Here is an 18,122-nt window from a genome sequence, read left to right as displayed (position 1 = left end):
TAGAATTATTTACTAATGCGGCGTCCCACTTCTGCTCTAGTATTATTAACAGTCAGGCTGCAGAAGGCCAGGAAATGTCACACCTGTATAACTACACAAGCAATGCTTTAGCATGACTTGCTAATTTAATTTTGTCCCCTTTAATATGGCACTGCAGTTCTCAGGACTGATTTATTAGTACTTGAGCAACTTAATTTTCTTGCAAGTTTATTTTGCACTGCTATAATGATGCCATGAAGCTTCATCTGATGGCTGGCTTTAATTTAAATTGTTCTCATTCAGCCGTACTTCCTTGGCAACCTTTCATGAAGGAAAACACAACATTTCACACATGTCCATGGACATCTCCAGAGGGCTAATGGTGACTTGTGGGAGTGACCGGATTGTGAAGGTATTCATGTACCTCTTTCCTGCATTTATTAGAGATACTTAATAGAGAACTAATGTTTGTATATACTTTTTCTTTCTTACAACCGTTGCTACAAAGCTAACTGTTGTGGGCAGCAAGAATCGTATTTGTTGCAGACTGTTCTTCCTGTAGCTGAATGAGGAAATTACCTGTAACTCCACTGTATGGAGTCTAACTGTCAGAACTGGTTACTGTTGGTGTCCTCTGGACAAACAAAGCAGGCATCAGCAGTAGGAGAATCCGCCAGCGGCCTTGAAGACACAGACACGATGAAACGTGCAGGCTTTCTTTACTCTGAGCTCCCTGGCTTCTTGGAGCATTGCCACTAAAAGCCCTGGTTATGAGATGGTGACATGGAAATCAGACTGATGTAGAATCTTGCTCTGCTTAAGCTATACATCTGCCATGCATGTCAGAACTGAGACTGTTCCAGTCTGTCCCTGTTTTTCTGTAAGCGTGTTTATAACGAACTGCATAGCACTTTTTAAAACAGACCTATAGAAAACTGCTAGAAGACTCTTGAGCCCTAAGTTTGACTTTTGGTTTTTAAGGTTGATATAACTCTTTATGATATTTTCCTCAAGTATAGTTTAAACGGGATTTGTTACCTTGTGTCCAGGGAGGTCTTTATGTTTGCTTCTATGCCTCTTCGAGAAGTATCTCTTAGGTCTTATAATAGTGCTATGTAATTCTCCACAATATTTTCTTCCAGATCTGGGACATGACGCCAGTAGTTGGTTGCAGCCTTGCAACTGGCTTCTCTTCACGCTGATCTCATACCTGACAGGTTTATGCACCTTATGTACAGCAATATGCACCGAATGAATGGAATCCTTCTAAGAATATTACCGCAAACACTGGTTGCTTGATTCTTCTCCTGCTGCTGTTCCAGGATGGACAGTCACCTTTGTAGAGCACGACTTTTCTGTTGGGCTCACCAGGAATCTCCTTGGTGCGGAAGTGCAGTTTCACAGCCTCTTGGCTTACCTGCAATATGACACCTTGATGAAAGGACCTGTTGTTTCTTGGTTTACATATGTAGTGTTAACAATGTGCTATCTCTGCTGATATATCTTGTACAGATACCTTGTAGCTAAAGCATTATCAGAGTAAAATGAGTGTAGTAAATTCAATTTGTGCAAATAGTAAAATAACTTATTCTCTCTTCCAAAAAGCAGTTCTGTAGAAATACTTTTGAGCAGTCACTGTTTAAACTGCCTCCAAAAGGTATGTTGGTTATTCCTATGGAAGGAGGAGATACTTCAAAGTGGCAGGTAGCTTCTTTCAGATGAGATAATAAGAGAACCTTTGATCACACAAGATTTCCTTTATTGGCTTTCTTGTAGTGTTTGTCTTCAAGTTCAGTTATTAGTGAAATCACTTTTGTGGGACAACTGTTTTGTTTAGGTAGCTGGTGAGTCTTTGAACAATTCTAGGCTCTTTAAGTCGTGTTTTAGCATAGCTAATAAACTTCTGTAGTTCTTACGAAAATGTGCAGCCCAGCTACTCTAGTTTAAACACAGGCCGTAGGTATGAGCAATATACTTTGACAATTCTATAATACTGTTAGAATGGGAAGCTAAGCAAATCTGCCTTGTTAAATGTAATGGCTAAGAAAAAATGGCCGGCTAAATTTTAGAGACTTTTTCCTGTGGAAAGGCTGACGTTTCTTTAATGGTAGGGAACCTGTCTCTGCTAAAGTGCAGCATAAATTCAAATACTGCCTTGGTGTTGCTTAAAACAGATAAATACTGAGCAATAATTACTGAGGTACAGAACAGCTGCTTTTTTCCCCTGCACCTAGGTCTGTTAATCCTGAGATACCTATATTGATCCTTTCCTGTTTCAAAGCTGAGAAGTATGAAGAGCTGGGAGGCTTTTATGACTGTGCAGTTGGTATGTACAGGAAATAACTAGTGAGATATTGTCAATAAATTGGTCTGTCAGTTGCGTGAATTTCCTACATTTGAACACTGTAAGGAGAACTTATCTTGAACCTTTGAAAGCTAAGGTAATATGTCACAGAGTTTAAGCTTGGCGCTGTTTAAATTTTTCTGGAAACAGATGCATATGTGTGAGGACAAAAAATGTGGGTAGGTCAGCTGGCCCGGAATAGGTGGTGTTGCACAACTATCAAAGGTAATAGGCTCTTTCTGGCAGAGGACTTAAGGGTTAGACTGTCTTTATTTACAGCAACAATCAAGTGGTGCTATGAGTGTTAGTGAATTCAAGTCCTAGGTGTGTAACTTGACACTAGTAACCTGCATTGGACCATGCTGTAGGCTGAAATAGATGAATATCATGGTATCGTTAATAAGCCATGATTCGCTTGCGTTTTAAGCCAAAAAGCTGATAGTCTCCAAAGGGCATTAGAATCCAGAATATGTTAGTTACTGTTATTTTGGATCTGGCTTTGTCTACCTTTCCATGGGCCTTCTCTGCAAGTTTGCGAAGAGTCTTTTAATTTGCTAGGCTTATTGGGCCACCGAAGAGTAAACAAATCCCTCTTTGTGGGAATCCCAAAACTTGTCTTGCCTTCAATTCGGGATTTAGCATTTGTCACACTGATTTGATTTATCCCTTGCTACATGCTATATAGCTTACGTTTTTTGTGAAGACTTATTTCTAAGCTATTGAGAGAAAATCAGCTTGTACTGGAAGAAAATTGCAGCTTTCTGCTCTGAAGGCCTTCACCCTTGTAAATGAGGAAAGAAACTGAGTGGTTGAAGGGGTGAATAAGCCCTGATAATGCTCTGCATTCACTTTCAGACTTCTTCTTATCTAGCTCTCGAAGAGAATGGAAGCCTTCTTCCTCTCGGTGTGTAAGGCAGAACATGAGTTACAGTGCTAGAAGTGTTTAAGATCCTGCTGTGGTAGGTAAGGAGGATCTAGGGTCATGAGTTAAGCTGGGAGATTGATGTAGATGTGGAATGAACAGCATATTTTTCAAACCAGATGTTCTGAAACTTACACCAATGATACTGAGGTGTAACACCTTTGCAGCTAGCACTCCTGAGCTTCAGCTTTTTTAGTTCTGATTAGGCAACGTGCCCCCCTGCTCAGCATGCAGCTCCCCCCCCTTCCCCCCCCCGTGAATACTTCCTCTGCTTCTTTACATTACAGTTTTGCCACTAGATAATATATTCTCTACTATGTATTGTTAAACCTAAGGAATCTATTTTCTATAATTGAAATACTTAAAGATAGTGTCAGTTCATATATAACAAGACAATTATGGCTGCTAAATCATTAGTCATTTAAATATACTCTTGGTGTTGAATCAGTAATGCTTACAAACCACTCAGTGTTTTTGTTTATAAACAACTGTTTTGAAGGCACATACTCTCTCATGAAACTGAACATACTTCAACTATGTCAGCTCAAGCGTGCAATTACGGAGAAGGCTTGATTTGAAGCATTACTAATCTCGCTTGTATCACCTCCTTCATTGGGGCAGGAAGGGGAGCAAAGGGTACTAATATGTGCTAATTCTTTACTAGTTGTATTTCTGTACCCTGCATAGTTAAGAGATGCTAGATAAATCTGTCCCTCGCTCCTTCTTGTCTGTTTTTTAAACTTTGATTACATGTACAATAAAATATTTCTTGATATTCACTTAGTCTATTTGGATGATCCATCTTTTCTTCCATTCTGTGAATGCACAACCCCCATTTGTATGCTCTGGCTCCTCCTTTACATGGCCTATGTCCAAATTCTAGGTTGGAGGGAGAGCTTGTCAGATGTGTTGTATTGGAGCTGAATGAGCTGCAGCAGTGGGATTAAAGGCCCATGAGGAACCAGTAAGCTGAGAGACGAACAACTGCTGCGCGGTCCCAGCTAGGGATGTTAACTGTATCCTGTGTCCTGCTTGCCAGCTCATATGGACCTCTTATCTGGTTCATCTGGTTCACCTTCAGAAGTCTGCAAAGGTTCTTACAACATAGAGTATCAGAGGATCAACCCCTTCCCTGAGATCCCTTGGACCTGTCTGAGGTATTAGAGAAATACTCATTTATGCTGGATGGGATGAGCAGAGTCTACAATATGATATATACAGAGGGGACAAACTGCAGCCACGGGAGGCGGTTACACCTGGCTCATGATCCTTTCTCACAGAGAAAGGATGAGGACAAGCTGGGAAGCATACTTATCCCTCACAATTACTCACAGCCTTCACAGGCTCAAATACAGCACTGGCTGGCTTTGTAACACTTGGAATGCCTGAATATTGGCCTGTTAACATCTGGTATAGATCACTGCTCCCTAGGGTATTTAGGAGCAATACAAGGAATCTGAAAGGGTTTCACAATCCTTTCACACCCTTTCCACCTCTGAAGGGTGGCTGAGTAGCCTGTGTGGTATATAATACTTTAATTTTTTTTTTTTAACAAGACACGTCTCATTTTGATCAGCTTAAACTTCTCACCTTTCCCAAGGCAAAATACCCTGTCTTCTAGTTCCAACAAAAACTGGAAACAATGAAGCTGTTACTGATCTGTAGTTGGAAAAGCCTGTTTAGATGTCTGTGTAGACCATCTTATAGAATGTTTTAAATAAGGCATATGAACTCTAGATTACTTAAGTTTGAAAATGTTTGAGAACTGCAAATGGTGTCCTTGTAGTGAAAGCACTAAAATACGTGTATTGGTTTTCTAAATGAGAATGCATAGTTGATCACTTCTCACATTCCTTATGTCGCAAACTTCATTTAAATTTCAGATAAGCTGTGTGGCAGGTCTTGGCAATGAGTTTTTTGGTGCGGTGTTGACTTTACTTATTGGAGAGATTTAGAATATGTACTCACTGGAGAGATTTAGAATACGCTAAATGCAGGAAAGGGACAGATTTTTATGTTGATCAGATTTACTGCTACATACTTCAGGAGGAAGGCTATCTAAGGCTTTTTGTCTCTGTAGACAAAGTCCTCGGTGCTTAGCGACCTGGCTAACAGTGAAATACCATGATCAAACTCTACAGAAAATGATGAATTTCTGCCAGCTTAACATTTAAGAAAAATTTTTTGTCATCAACTAACCATCTTTCAGTGAGTTGCAACGTGGCCTTTGAAGGGTTTCTCTGCTTCTCTCGTGGGTATAAGGCAAGCCTTCTCAACAATCTCTTAAGTGACTGCTACCAAATGATCCTGCAAAGTTTTTTGCCCCTTTGGAGGAAGTAAGGGGATGGTCTCTAGATAGCTGTGTGTGGTCTACTAAACTCTATTAATATGTAAAAGCTAATAGTTGAACAGGTTCAAAGACAGTGTTATTGGTTTTATCATTTCGGCAATGGAAGAAAGGATCAAAATAATATCAGTAATAAAATCTATACAATTTATTTTTCATAAAATTAAATATAAAATATTTCATCAAGTAATAAAGTGAAATATATGGGGTCATTAGAAACTTTGCTTTCTGCAAAGCATTTTTTCCCCCAACGTACAGGCAGCTCAGAGTTGCTGTAACTGATCACCCTCCAACTCGCTGGTGTACCAGGGTCTCTTACCAGTTTTACTATATAATCCATGCTCAAACAGGTAAGTTGAACCATATTCTTTGACTTACTCTTGTTGTGTTATACTAATTTGGGTGGGATTGACTGGCTTGTCTGCAGAATATTTGGTACATTCATTCCTAAATTGCTTTTTGTCACAAAGACATCATGGGTTGCCTTACATCTAGCTGTTTTAACTGAATTACTAAGTAAGTCATGTCAATTTTGTTTACAAAGGCCCTGGTGTGCTATGAGTCATGCTTTCTGTGAGACACCCGGAGGCTTAGGTATCTCTTAGCATTTATCCAGCTCAAAACCAAGATAAATTTATGTAGAAATACAGGTTGACTCTAGGATTTCCCATATGTATTTTTATAAGTGGTCTTTCCATTTTTCTTCTGAAATGCTTTATATTACCCTGTTCTTCAGGAAACTGGCTTGCAGTAACAAGTGTTACGGAGGTGCATGCTTTTCTCCCCTTGACCTTGTTTATAGGGAAAGACACAGAATGGGGTTTAACTTGCTCCGAGCTTTGCTACTATAGCTGTCTTTCAAATAAAGAAGATACCATGACTCTTGCCATCTATATTGATTTTTCTTTCTGAAGCCTGTTTTCCTTATGGTTTCAGCTGCTCTTAAAATCTATATGCATGTATCTGTCAAAACTCTTTAAGTTTTCATGAACTGAAGTGCACTCCTGTGTTGCTGCTAAAGAGTGGGCTGCTTGCTAATATTCCTTGATGTTGTTGCTGCTAAGCCACAGCTATTTTTCTGTTCTAGTACTGTCCTTTGTCTTTGCTCTGTTCTCATTTGTTTCTCCTTCTTTCTCTCTTAGTTTATGGCTCCTTCTCCAGGTTTCCTCCGCAGCAGCATGTCCATGTTGGAGTTCAGCTCCTTGAGACACGTGATAGCAACTCTTGAAGCATAGCTGAACTGCTTGCCTGAGCCTCCTGATCTGTAAGAGTGAGCTGGTCTTGCAGTGGCTGAATTAAGGATGACTGAGGCGGCAGACGTGGAATGTGAGTGTCTTTTAGGAAACAACCCATTACCTCATCCTCAGTTACAAGACTCCATCTCATTAAGCGCTCATAGCAATGCAGCCATAACTTGCTCTTCTGTTTGCTACAGCCTTTGCAGGTTGGAAAAGAATACTGCAAAAGCCACTACCTCTTACAACCCTGGCTGTGCAGTGTCTCAGCTACGTGGTGGACACCAGAGTTTTTAATCTTGGTGATTGGTAGGGAAGGTCTGGGATCACCAGGACTGTCAATAGTACAGGTTTTGGAGAATGTCAAGGTGATTTCTGTAAGGGTAGAGAAATGTTGCACGTGTCTCAATGGTGTCTGTGGGACACTTAATTTAAAGCTTGATCTCATAGGCATTATGCAAAAGAGCGAAATGTGGCTGTAAATGGTGTTCATTACAGTCCTTTTATGGAGAAAAAATGCTGGGAATATAAGCATGCTTACAGGCAATGAGGGATGTTTTAGTCCTCCTCCTCCAAAACAGCAGTTCTCTTGTTTTACGGTGTGAATATACCAGCTGAGCAGTCCACTGTTTCAGAAGCATGGTCTGAATATGCTTAGATTTTACAACCAGGATAGAAGGAGGAAAAACATGAGAGAAACTGAGGGAAGGTGGAGAGGGCAAAGAACTGAATGGCAGTGTGGTTAAAGCATGCAAAGCCTTGATTTGAGGGGTCGTAAGGAAGGACACTATGGATCTAATAGCTGTTAATCCAACTGAACACAAGAGGGCTACAATAACACATTTTCTCTTGATAGAAGGAGAATTCTAGATGGAGCTTTATTAATGTTTGTTTACCTTTTGGCTTGCTCTTAGTTTTATACAGCTGGGAAATGAAATAAAATGCTACTTGACACCCTTTAAGTACTTGTGTACACCTATCACTTCAGTATAGGCTATAAGGATTTGAGACTGCTATTCTTAACACTTTTCCAGTACTTTAAACTGCTTAAATGTTGGGACTACTTACTGAACATGCTATTGCTGCTGATAAGGTACCAAAATCTGTGGCACAGATATATAATTTGATATGTTCTCCAGTGATATGCTTTATTCTGCACTTAAATTGTGGAGAATCCAGATTGTGTGAGCAAATAAGGAAAAGGCAACATATGAAAAGCAGGGGAAAATTGTCTGGAAAAGTACAAACCCCTGCTTAGTAACCAAGAGCAAGTGTTAGATTGCTTCTCTATTGCTCCAAAGTGCAATTAAAAGCTACCTCCTGCAGCTTAATTTAGATTGGGCTTTTAAAGTTCTCTCTTTCCCCTACAGACCTAGTACCAAGTGGAAAAAAACCTGCACAGCAGGTCTCCTGTAAAATCACCAAGTGGAGTTCTGCATCATCCTGAACTCCTTGGTTCGCCCAGGGCTACTTACCTGAAGTAGTCTGTGCTCTGGCAGCAGCTCGGTTTAGGTGCTGAAAAACGACACCAAGGCATGTGCTGGCCAGTGTTCTGCTTCATTTGTTGTGGTACTCCAATGTCAGTAAAAAGGCTTTCTGCACTAAAAAAGTGGTGTTTTTTTCAGAAGGAAATTTTTTGCAGTTTTCTAGAAGGAAGTGAGAATGTTACATTTTGTTATCTCCCTGCTGTTCTTTAGGCAGTGGTTTGTGTCTCTTAATTGGAGCTGTCAGGATTTGTTTGTTTCCCTGGAAATGTATGTGAATATAACTTCCCAATCAATTGTAAATCATTAGTGAATGTATAGCTTTACTTATATGGTCCAGGATTAGCTTCTGCAGTCCATAAAGCTTGCAGAGATTAGGAGGACCTAAGACAAAGCTTGTTGCACGTTTAGGGCTCCATCAGTCCATGGCATCTGACATTTTAGTTAATGACTTCTTTTCAAATAAATAGAATCCAAACTTACCAAAACTTATACCTAGGAGCTAGAGAAGCTCTTACCAGCAGCTGTAGGCACACAAGGCTCACTGAATCCACTGCAACTCTCAGTGTGAACATTTTCTACTTCTGAATGTGACAGGCTGCTAGAAGCGTGGAATATAAGCAAAGAGGGTGCAATATCCAGTAGCAGTAAAAAGCTGCTTGCCTCACTTAAAAGCCTTTTCAAAGGGCCCTCAAGAAAGGAATATAAGCATTTTCCTCCGGGCAGAGACAGAAGCCAAAAGAGAACGGTCTGAAAGCCTTTCGCAGCCTGTTTTGAGTTAGAGAAATAAATTTGCCTTCCTTTGCAAGCTTTTGTGTTCAGATTAATTAACTGGGCCTAAAGGAAGGACGCAAAGGAGTCCATGGTATGGCATTTTTCTGGCATATCATCATCCCACCAGTTCACCTGGCACAACTGTGTGTCACAGCTGCCTCCCCCTGCTCCCATTGCTGTGTGACACTGATAACCATCAGTAGTTCCTACCTGGGAAGTTTGAGCTATCTTCTTTATCACACCATTATGCAGGCATACAGTGCTAGTGGCAGAGAGGCGGGGAGGGGAGAATTCCACCTCCTTACCACTTCTAGTTAGCCAGTCATTAAGTACAGCCTGGCTTTCTGTGCCGAAAGGCATTTAATTTAGGCATGATCCTATATCTGCAGCCTTGTTTCTGTAGGGCAGCAAAATTCTCTCTGCTATCCTGCAAGACTGGCCATAATGGGTTGACGTTGGCCACTGCTGTTAATGTGCACTGTATGCATGATGTTTTTGCTGCTGCTGCTTTCTTTCTGATGTACTTGCAAAAGCACAAAAGCAGCAGGCTAGTTCTCTTGAGTTCATGGGCCTAATTAGGTAAGGTCTTTGCATAGAAAAGTAAGATTATTGGGAAACGGTTGTTAAGCAAAAAAAAATTATTGTCCATCACTGGAGTAAATTACATAGCTAGGTAAAATGTAGGCTGCTGAACAGAGTTGTTTTCATGAAACTTTTTTTTTGGGGGGGGGGAGGGCTGGGGGAGTGCGGGGAATGTTCATCCCTTAATTTCGAATTAATTTCGGAGATGAAAGTGTTGATGTCCCACGTCTATAGTACAACTGCACTGTGGTGTCCACATTCTTGCATGTTAGGCAAATCCAGTTCCGAGTGTTCAGAGATGTGGCTTTCCCAGTGCTGCAGTGGTACCTGTGGACACTCCCCGATCACCAACAGTGAGGAATGTTTGGGGTTTAAGTGCAGAGCCAGCGCTCTGTTGTTCTGCATAGGCCGCAGTAGGTGGAGCTGGGGGCTGCAAGGGACAGGAGCACGACTGTGGTGGTGGGGAAGCCACAATGTTTACCTCCTGGGGAAGGCAGCATGGGTACTGTGGCACTTCGTGTGGCCTGTTTACTCATCCCAGCTATCTTTCGGAGAATCTAGCAAAAGGTTTTGGTCTACTTTAACAGATGCTGATAGCAGTAAGCACGTATTTGGCAAGATGGTGCCCCAGCAAAACCAGCGAGGCCAGTGCTGTCTGGCAGTGTGGCACGGTGTGTGCCGCACCACAGCTGTGCGGTCAAGGGCGAGCATGTTCATGCGGTCTGTAGCTTGTGCTGCTTTATGGGCCCAGGATGTGCGCTCAGGAAGCGAAAGAGGCCAGAGGCAAGCGAGCAGATGAAGTATCAGTGAGATCTGTAGGCAGCTGGGACTCGTTGTGTTGTGCACTCCAGAAGTGAAACCAGAGCACTCGGCAGCTGTCAGCATCACAGCACAGCATGCGTCGTGCTGCTTGGCGGGACAGGGATGGAACATACAGAAACCAGAACGGAGCAAGCAGCAGTGAAGGGCTCTATGAACAGTGTATCTATATAGATCAAATCGAAGCTTACGGAGGGCAGAGAGGGTCATGCATGCTTAGGGAAGTGTGGAAATTACCTTCACACTGTTAAATGAGCGTAAGAAGCACACCTCTGCATATGCTCTCTGCTCTTGCAAACAAGCGTTTCCAACTGGGAGCGGATTTCAGCTCAGTTGCCCTCTCAGCCATGCACACACAATTGCATTTGACCGAGAGACCTCTCCCCTTTGCTGAAGCCTGAGGCTGAAGAGGGGTTCCACTGGTGTCAGCCATTGACACCACAGTGTCCCCTAGAGTCCCTGCGCTCCTTCGGATTTCCCTTTCCACTGATGACTCAGATGCATCTAGCACTGCACACGAGAGCAGGGCACAGCTCTGCCCAGAGCAGATGAGAACCATATCCTGAATCCAGACACACCATGCTCGGGGCTAAGATGCATGCTGTCTGCTGAGGGAATGTCTCTCCTTTAGACTACAAACATGGGACTTAAACATCCAAAGTCTTCTCATTTTATGCTTATGTGGTAGTTTGCATCTGGATCAGACTCCTGGCAAGAGCCTGAGAAGCCGTAGGCCTGGATTTAGAGCTTTTGATTCAAGTGCTGAGTCTGTGGATGTTGCGCATTCTTTTGGCACCAGCTGCTTATCAGCAAATCCCTGCTAGAGGTTACAGGGATTTGCTGACCTACCCGCAGAGCTGCTCATGTCTTGCTCTCTCATCCAGCTCCATCAAAAAGCACAGGTTAGCAAAGCCCAGCCATTTAAGGTATTTAAACTATCTGAGTTTCATTTTGATGGAGATGGGCTGCAGAGCCGTCACCTCCGTAGCTCCACCAGTGTCTTTAGGGTATGAATGCTTGAATGCTTGGAAGGGGAGTCGCTAGAGCCAATGGAGGACATGAACTGTGTTATTAAACAGTTATCTCACTGTGGCGAGAAGGGTGCCCTTTGAGCGGTTAATGCATGTACAGGGTGACAGCCGGGGCCACCTCGTGTGCGGACTCTGCAGCCCTGCCTGCCGTGGGCACCCTCACTTCCCAGAAATGAGGGGTCTGCAGGGAAGCCGCGCACCGGGGAGGCCACGCTGCCGTGGGCACGCGGGCACGCACCGTCTCTCTGCCCAAAACACTGCCCTTTTGCCCACGCTCTGATTCCCCTCTTCCAGGAGCGCAGAGGACGGGGAAGCGGTGGCCCGGTGGCAGACGGCCTCCGTTCGCCGGTCTCTCGCACCAGGCCGCGGTCGGGAAAGCCCGACGCCGCAGGGTCCCGGGGACGCCTTCTGCCCACCGCGCCGGCGGCGGAGCGCGGGCAGCCCGCTCCCCCTCACAGCCCCGCTCTCGCACTCTATGCCGGCGTCTCGGGTCGGCTAGCCGCTGCCCACCCGTCCCGGCCCCGCGGCTTCCCCGTGTCCCCCGCCGGGAGCCCCGGCCCGGCGGCGGCGGGGAGGAGGCGCCCGGGGAGTTCCCGTTCGGGGCATTGTGGGAAGGCGCGATGCGCCCGGGGCCTCACCTGGCGCGGGGCGGGGAGGGAGGCAGGGCAGGAGGGAGGCGGCCGGCAGCCAGCCGGGCCGGGCCGGCTCCCAGCCTGCCGCCGCCGCCACACCATGGTAAGTGGGCCTGGGCCGCCGGACTTCGCCGGGGTCGGGCGGGAGCAGCCGCCTTCCGCCCCCCGGTGCCGCGACGGGGCCGGCGGCGGAGCCTCCCTCGACGGGTGCGTTTTCTGGGCTTCCCCGCTGGGGCTGGCCGGAGGCAGGGCGGAGCGGAGCTGCCCCGGTTCCCCTCAGGCCCGCGGGGACGGGGTTCCGCCGCCCGGAGCCGAGAGCCGGGGCTTGGCCCGGGGGAGACCCTCCGCGGGGCCGGCCTGGACGTTGCTCTCCCCAGAGCCTAAAGCAAACAGGGGTGTTTGCGCGCTGCCTGAAAAAGCGAGGGCCCCGCGGAGGTGGGCTCACACGCGGAACCGCTCCGCGGTAGCCTTTGCCATCCGAATACCCCCGGCTCGGTGTGCCTGGGGAGGGGGCACATCCCGAAGCGCGGCGCCAGCGGCTCGTTTGTGTGCCTGGCCCCGGAAAAACTTGGATTTATTTTCTTTTTTTAAATCCTCTCCTGGAATAATCCGAGTTGGCTTTAAATAGAGGTAAAATACGTTCTTTAGAAAGCGCGTGCCAGCCTGCCTGCTAGGGCTGTGCCGGCTGCCCCGAGAAGCAGAAATGCCGTTTCCAAGCGGGTTGGAACAAGGTTTGCACCTGTTTTGAGGAAATGAAAGTTACATTCTTTTCCTTTCTGTCTTCTGACCCTTGGGGTGAGCTCGGGTCACGCTGACAGCCTTTCGTAGCCAACCAGGAAAACAAGGCTGTTACAGAGAGAGGTTTTACAAAGTCTTCCTGTAACTTGAGGAGCTGAGGTTCAAGTCGGCTCCGGTGCCTGGAGAAGGATCAAATGTGGTTTCATACAGATCCGTGTCTTTTGGCTGGCTCTGGTGTCAAAGCGCGGCAGTGTTGGGCAGCGGGTTTTCTTGTGACGGGAGCATTGGGAAGAGCTTTTCCCCGTGTGTATTCCCTGGTGCCAGGTAAGTGCAGAGCTTGGGCAGCAGCCTCGCCTCCAGCTTGGGTGCCTCTGCTCCACCGCCTGGTCTCATGGGGGTTGTAGGAACTTTGCTCTGCCAGTCCATCAAGTAATGCGTCTGTGGGAGAGTGTATGGGTCTGGTTCTGTTCCTTGTATGTTGTCTGTTGGCAGCCAGTCTGCGTGTGTGACCCGGCTCCATGGCTGGGTAGGGGCGGCAGCAGCGGCTTGTTTTAGCTTGGAAGGGGGCAGCAGCCCTTCAGGCTAAAGGGCTGACAGGCAGCGTCCTGGGAGGGAGGCCCTTTGGCTCTCCACTGCTGTGCTCGGTGGTGGTTTGTTGGGATCAGAAAAGCTTGCCGTGGTTAGTCTCTTTTGTTAAGCGTGATGACCAATAGCCTCAGAATAATGGCTAGATTTTCCCCAAGGAGGACTGCGGGCTTTCAAGCAGTAAGGTGGTCAGTGATGCCTCTTAATTGAGAAACCATCTCGCAGCTTGATAATTCAGACTTGGGGCAGGTTCTGTGAGCATGCCTGAGCTGCTGTCTTGCACAGTTGGCCTATTGTGTGCATCTGTAATATCAGTTACTGGCAGTGCAGCTGAACAGAAGTCTTTCAACTCCTTCATCGGAGGCCAAGTTTTGTTGTTTGTCTCTATCCTCAAAGGCAGAGCTCTGTTGTTCCTTTGTGGTTTAGCCAGAATGCTAAATATGTGTTAGTCTAGTGTATTTAGAAAGGTGTACCTGTCATTATATTTGCAAATGGAATACGCACGGTAATGAATTTACAGATGGTAATGCAGTCTCCACACCTTAAGTCCCCATAATAGATATAACCTTTCTGGTAACACCCTGAGACAGCCCTACATATCCACTTCCCTTGGGTAAAGCTTATGTAAACAACTGGAGTTCCTATTTTGCCCTTGAAGGTCAGTAAATATGGGAGCTGATTTCAGGGAAGCTGATCTCCGAACTCTCCCTGATGCATGTGCTTCACAAATGCCAGTTTTCAAAGCACTCACGATGGTTCCAGGGGAGCGCTGCTTATAATAGTGCTGTTTATTGGCAATTTGGAGACTGTCTGCTGTATTGATTGTTATAATTTTATAAGGTGAGTGTGCATTCTTACAATTAATAATTTTTTTTTCCTTTTCTGAGGTCATAGTACAAACCCTTGCTGGCGTTACTACGTTAACTAGTGCTGTCAGCCTTACCCGGTTCTCCTGTGCTGATGAAAGGGTGCTTTTGTCAGGGTACTCTTTTACTTAAAATTCCTCTGTCTGTCATCCAGTCTCCATTAAGGGGTTGTTACACTGGGTTACGCATCAACAAATAAGGGTTACTGGGTTACAAACCAAGAATGAGCCTTATTCAGGCTCACGAGAGAAGAACTTTCAACAGGTCATTTAAACTCTCTGTAGATCAGTTCCTCCAGTTTGGAATGACATAGTTGTGCTTGCCACCTTTTTTCTGTGTTTTGAGATCCGAATGGAAGGTACCTGTGCAAATGGTACCGTGTCTTAGCACGAGGGTTGTTTCAATTGTTTGCTCTGCTGCAGATTTCCAGGGAAGTTTCAGGAAAGAGTCCGTTTAGCAAAGCTAACTTAACATCCTGCTGAGAAAGGCAGCTTTTCTGCCCAGCTGCTACTTTGTGACATGTTAAAAAAAAAAATACTTTTCAGAAAAGAGACTAAATTCTGCTGCCTGACATATATGGGTGCAGCAGAGAGATGTGTCCTGAAGGATTGCTGTCTCAACAAAGTCGAAGAGCAGGGAGAGAGCAGAGAGGAGAAAATTACTAGTTTCCCCAAGGACATGTGTTGCTGTAGTCTTTAATGCCTGTAAGTGTTGCAACACCTTGATCCTACTGCCACCTCAGTGTTATCAGTGTTACTTTCATGACAGTACATGGCTCTGCTTGCGTAGCTTTGAGTGCTGAATTGGTGCCCGCATAGTAAGGGGCCTGCTTCCCTCCTACCTGTGCTGCTCATCAGTACAGTGAGAAAAATTAGTACTTGTGGGCATGATCTGAAACCCTGGAGAAAAAGACCAAAAGACTCCCATTGAGCACAGGGGCTCTAAAAATGTACTTGGCCTGAATAGAAAAGGAGTTGGCAAGCACTGTCTCCACTTAGCAAGACATCTGATACCAGTCACTGATCTAGAAGCTTTTGGTGGAAATATTAGTTGAAGTGACTGCACCTGCTGACACCTGCTTGGTGTTTGGAAATGAACTCTCAGCTATTCTGAATATTGACCTCACCAACAGTCTCAATGCCCTTAATCGTTAAAATAGACACAGATCTGCAAAAGATGTTTTCAATGCTGCACAGAATTTACTGTCTACAGTTCGAAGAATAACTGCTTTTTTCCACTCTGTGATACAGCTGTGTATTGGCCTAGCAAAGATGATGAACTTTGCCTCTAGGCATTTACCTCTGAAAGACAAGAAGGGCAGCAGATTAGAATAGATGAGGGAAGGAGAGAAAATTACAAATAAATGATTCTTGTGGTTTAAGTCAGCGTTCTACATGGAAAAAAAAGTAAGTCATGCATGTGCTATTTCTTTGTTTATTTATCTTGTAGTGAACTATTAGTGTGGGAGTAGATAATGGTAATGGAATTGCATCCTTTTTAGAAGATCCTGAGTAGATAGACTTTTCAGCTTGGAAAGAGATGACTACAAGGGAAGTGATAGAAATACATGAAATCACGAATGCTATAAAGAACGGTTGCTACAAGAAGTGCCAGGGGACATCCTGTGAAATTTTTAGGCACTAAATGTAAAGAAAACAAAAGGGAATACTTTTTCACGCAGTGTAGATGCATGTTTTTAATCCACTGCTAAGGGTGCTGTGGGTGTCCTAGTAGTTAGGCAGTTCATAGAGGATGGGTCCGCAGGTGGGTTGTCTGGATGCAGTTGCTGGCCCTGAATCCTTAAACCTGTGATTCCTGGAGACGGGATTACCAGAATGGTTTTACACATCCCCTTCTGGAAGCTGCTCAGATCAGAGTTCTCTCAGAGGGTGATCCATAATCTGGTATTCAGTTACTCCCCCTCATTCCGTTGGACTTTTGAATACTATTTTGTGGGATTTGCTAGGAAAAATGGTTTTTGGGGTTCTTCTCAGGAAGTCTGTAATCTCTGACTGTTGAGGCGATCCTCTTCCAGTTTTGGATGTTCTCTCTCAAGTACTCACTGTCATTACAGATTGTCACTGTTGTACTAGAGACCGCTCTGGACTGGCTGGCTATGCAGTACTTGCGATGCGCACTTCACTGTCTCAGGGTAATAACCTCATTTCCAGAAAGCAAAAGAAATGTGAGATCATCGGCTGATTCTTTGCTTAAGTCATTTTTTTTATATTTTCACTCACAAATAAGAAAACTGTAGGTATGTCCGGGAGCCAGGAGTTACTAGGATGTGGAGTGCCTGGAGGGCTTTGGAGAAAGCCGTGGCATCTGGGGTAGGCAAATGCAGGAAGAGGGCTGGAGGGGTAATGGGCAGCTGGGGCTGTGAGGAGGCAAGAAAATGCTGCCAAGCATGTGGACCATGTAAAATGTTTGCTGCTTTTCTATATCTTTACTCTAATTGCTTGAAAATCCCATGCTTTATAAACCATCCCATAGACCTTCTGCCTTCGGAAGACATCAGTTACGTGCAAGAGCAGCAAAGGGACAAAATGATGACAGTACTGAGGAAACTGATGGGTCAGGGAGGGCAGGTAAAGCTGCTCCTCGCCGAAGTACTTACAAGATCTATGCTTCGGCATATACCTCAAGCATTTATGAGAGCCAGTGGTAGTCTTCCCAGTGATGCCTAAATTAAAACCGTACTGCTCCTGTAAAAAGAATTCTTTCTGTATCATATATGCACAGCTACTAATTACCATCCCTGCCCTTTCATTTCCCTACTGTCCTGTTCCTACAGGCTGTCATCTGCATTTACTTGGCTGCTTTGGGTGTATGCTTTCTTGAGTGGCCACCCCTGGGCCTTTGCATCTTTGCAGATGTTGAAGTTTAGGGAGGTGCAAGACCCAGTCATGCACAAATGGTATTTCATTTGTGAGTAGAAATATAGCGTGCAGAGTCACTGGGGTAGGATGGGAGGATAAAATTTACATTTGTGTGTTTGAAGGCAAGCTTGACGTGCCTTTCTGGCCAGACATGTCTTTCTGGCCTCGTATGTCCTGGATTTATGTTTCTCAATATCTCTGTGTACCAGTCTTCCAGTTTTTCTTCTCTAACTTGCTGAATTTATACAGGATGTCCATCTGCTATCCTCTGATCAGACCTGAGAAGAGAAGAGAGGGCATTAAAATCGCTTTTCACCGGCCAGTACATGCCTGTTGTTGCCTTTCTGCTTGCCGTTAGAGCTTGAAGGTAGTTTTGCTCAGACACTTGCAGTTCTCGATGGCTCGTTAGCCAGCGCAGGAACTCCTGTATGGTCATCACCCTCTGTTTAGTCCCCTGAGGCGAGCAATAAGACACAAACTGTGAAGGAATGAGAAACGGAATAATTTCTGTTTGGTGAAAATGCAGAAATTTATCATGTTGTGCCTTTGTCTTGCAATGCTGCATGCTGGAATGAGAATGTGTGAAGTGTTGGGTGAGTGGTTGTCTGCTCTGAGCTCTAGAAAAGCCATGGGAATGGCTACATGAAACCGTCACAACTCAACAGCCACCAGGCCCGGGAGATAGGAAGGGGCAGTACCTGAGGCGTTTCCTTTCCTCCAAGTCTCATGACAACACCCGGATGAATAGCAGAATTAATTTTTGGTCCACATTTTCATTCTGGAGGCTAAATTTTGGGCCAACAAAGTGTTTTGTGAGATCCTGTGCTCTGGCCCTTCCTTCCGTAAAACATGGTTGCTTCTTTCATGTTTAGGTTATTAAATACATGTTGTTTTTTTACCTTAAT

General features: G+C 45.0%; 1 protein-coding gene across 7 annotated transcripts in view; it reads left to right on the top strand.

Annotated features, from left to right (window-relative positions):
• LOC142085817 (WD repeat and FYVE domain-containing protein 1) overlaps positions 1–18,122 on the top strand; it is a 54,937-nt gene that overhangs the window by 24,875 nt on the left and 11,940 nt on the right. For 3 of the 7 annotated variants that reach the window (XM_075158186.1, XM_075158190.1, XM_075158191.1), the window contains one exon: positions 283–391. In XM_075158186.1, coding sequence (XP_075014287.1) covers positions 283–391 — 109 coding nt within the window. Of the gene's footprint in view, positions 1–282; positions 392–1,121; positions 4,025–12,168; positions 12,253–18,122 lie in introns of those variants that run through there. The other 4 variants (XM_075158188.1, XM_075158189.1, XM_075158187.1 and 1 more) reach the window with 3 other exon arrangements.

This window comes from Calonectris borealis, chromosome 9 (assembly GCF_964195595.1).
Source record: "Calonectris borealis chromosome 9, bCalBor7.hap1.2, whole genome shotgun sequence".
NCBI lineage: Eukaryota > Metazoa > Chordata > Aves > Procellariiformes > Procellariidae > Calonectris > Calonectris borealis.
Note: the sequence above shows the minus strand (reverse complement) of the source record. Positions and strands in the feature narration are given on the sequence as shown.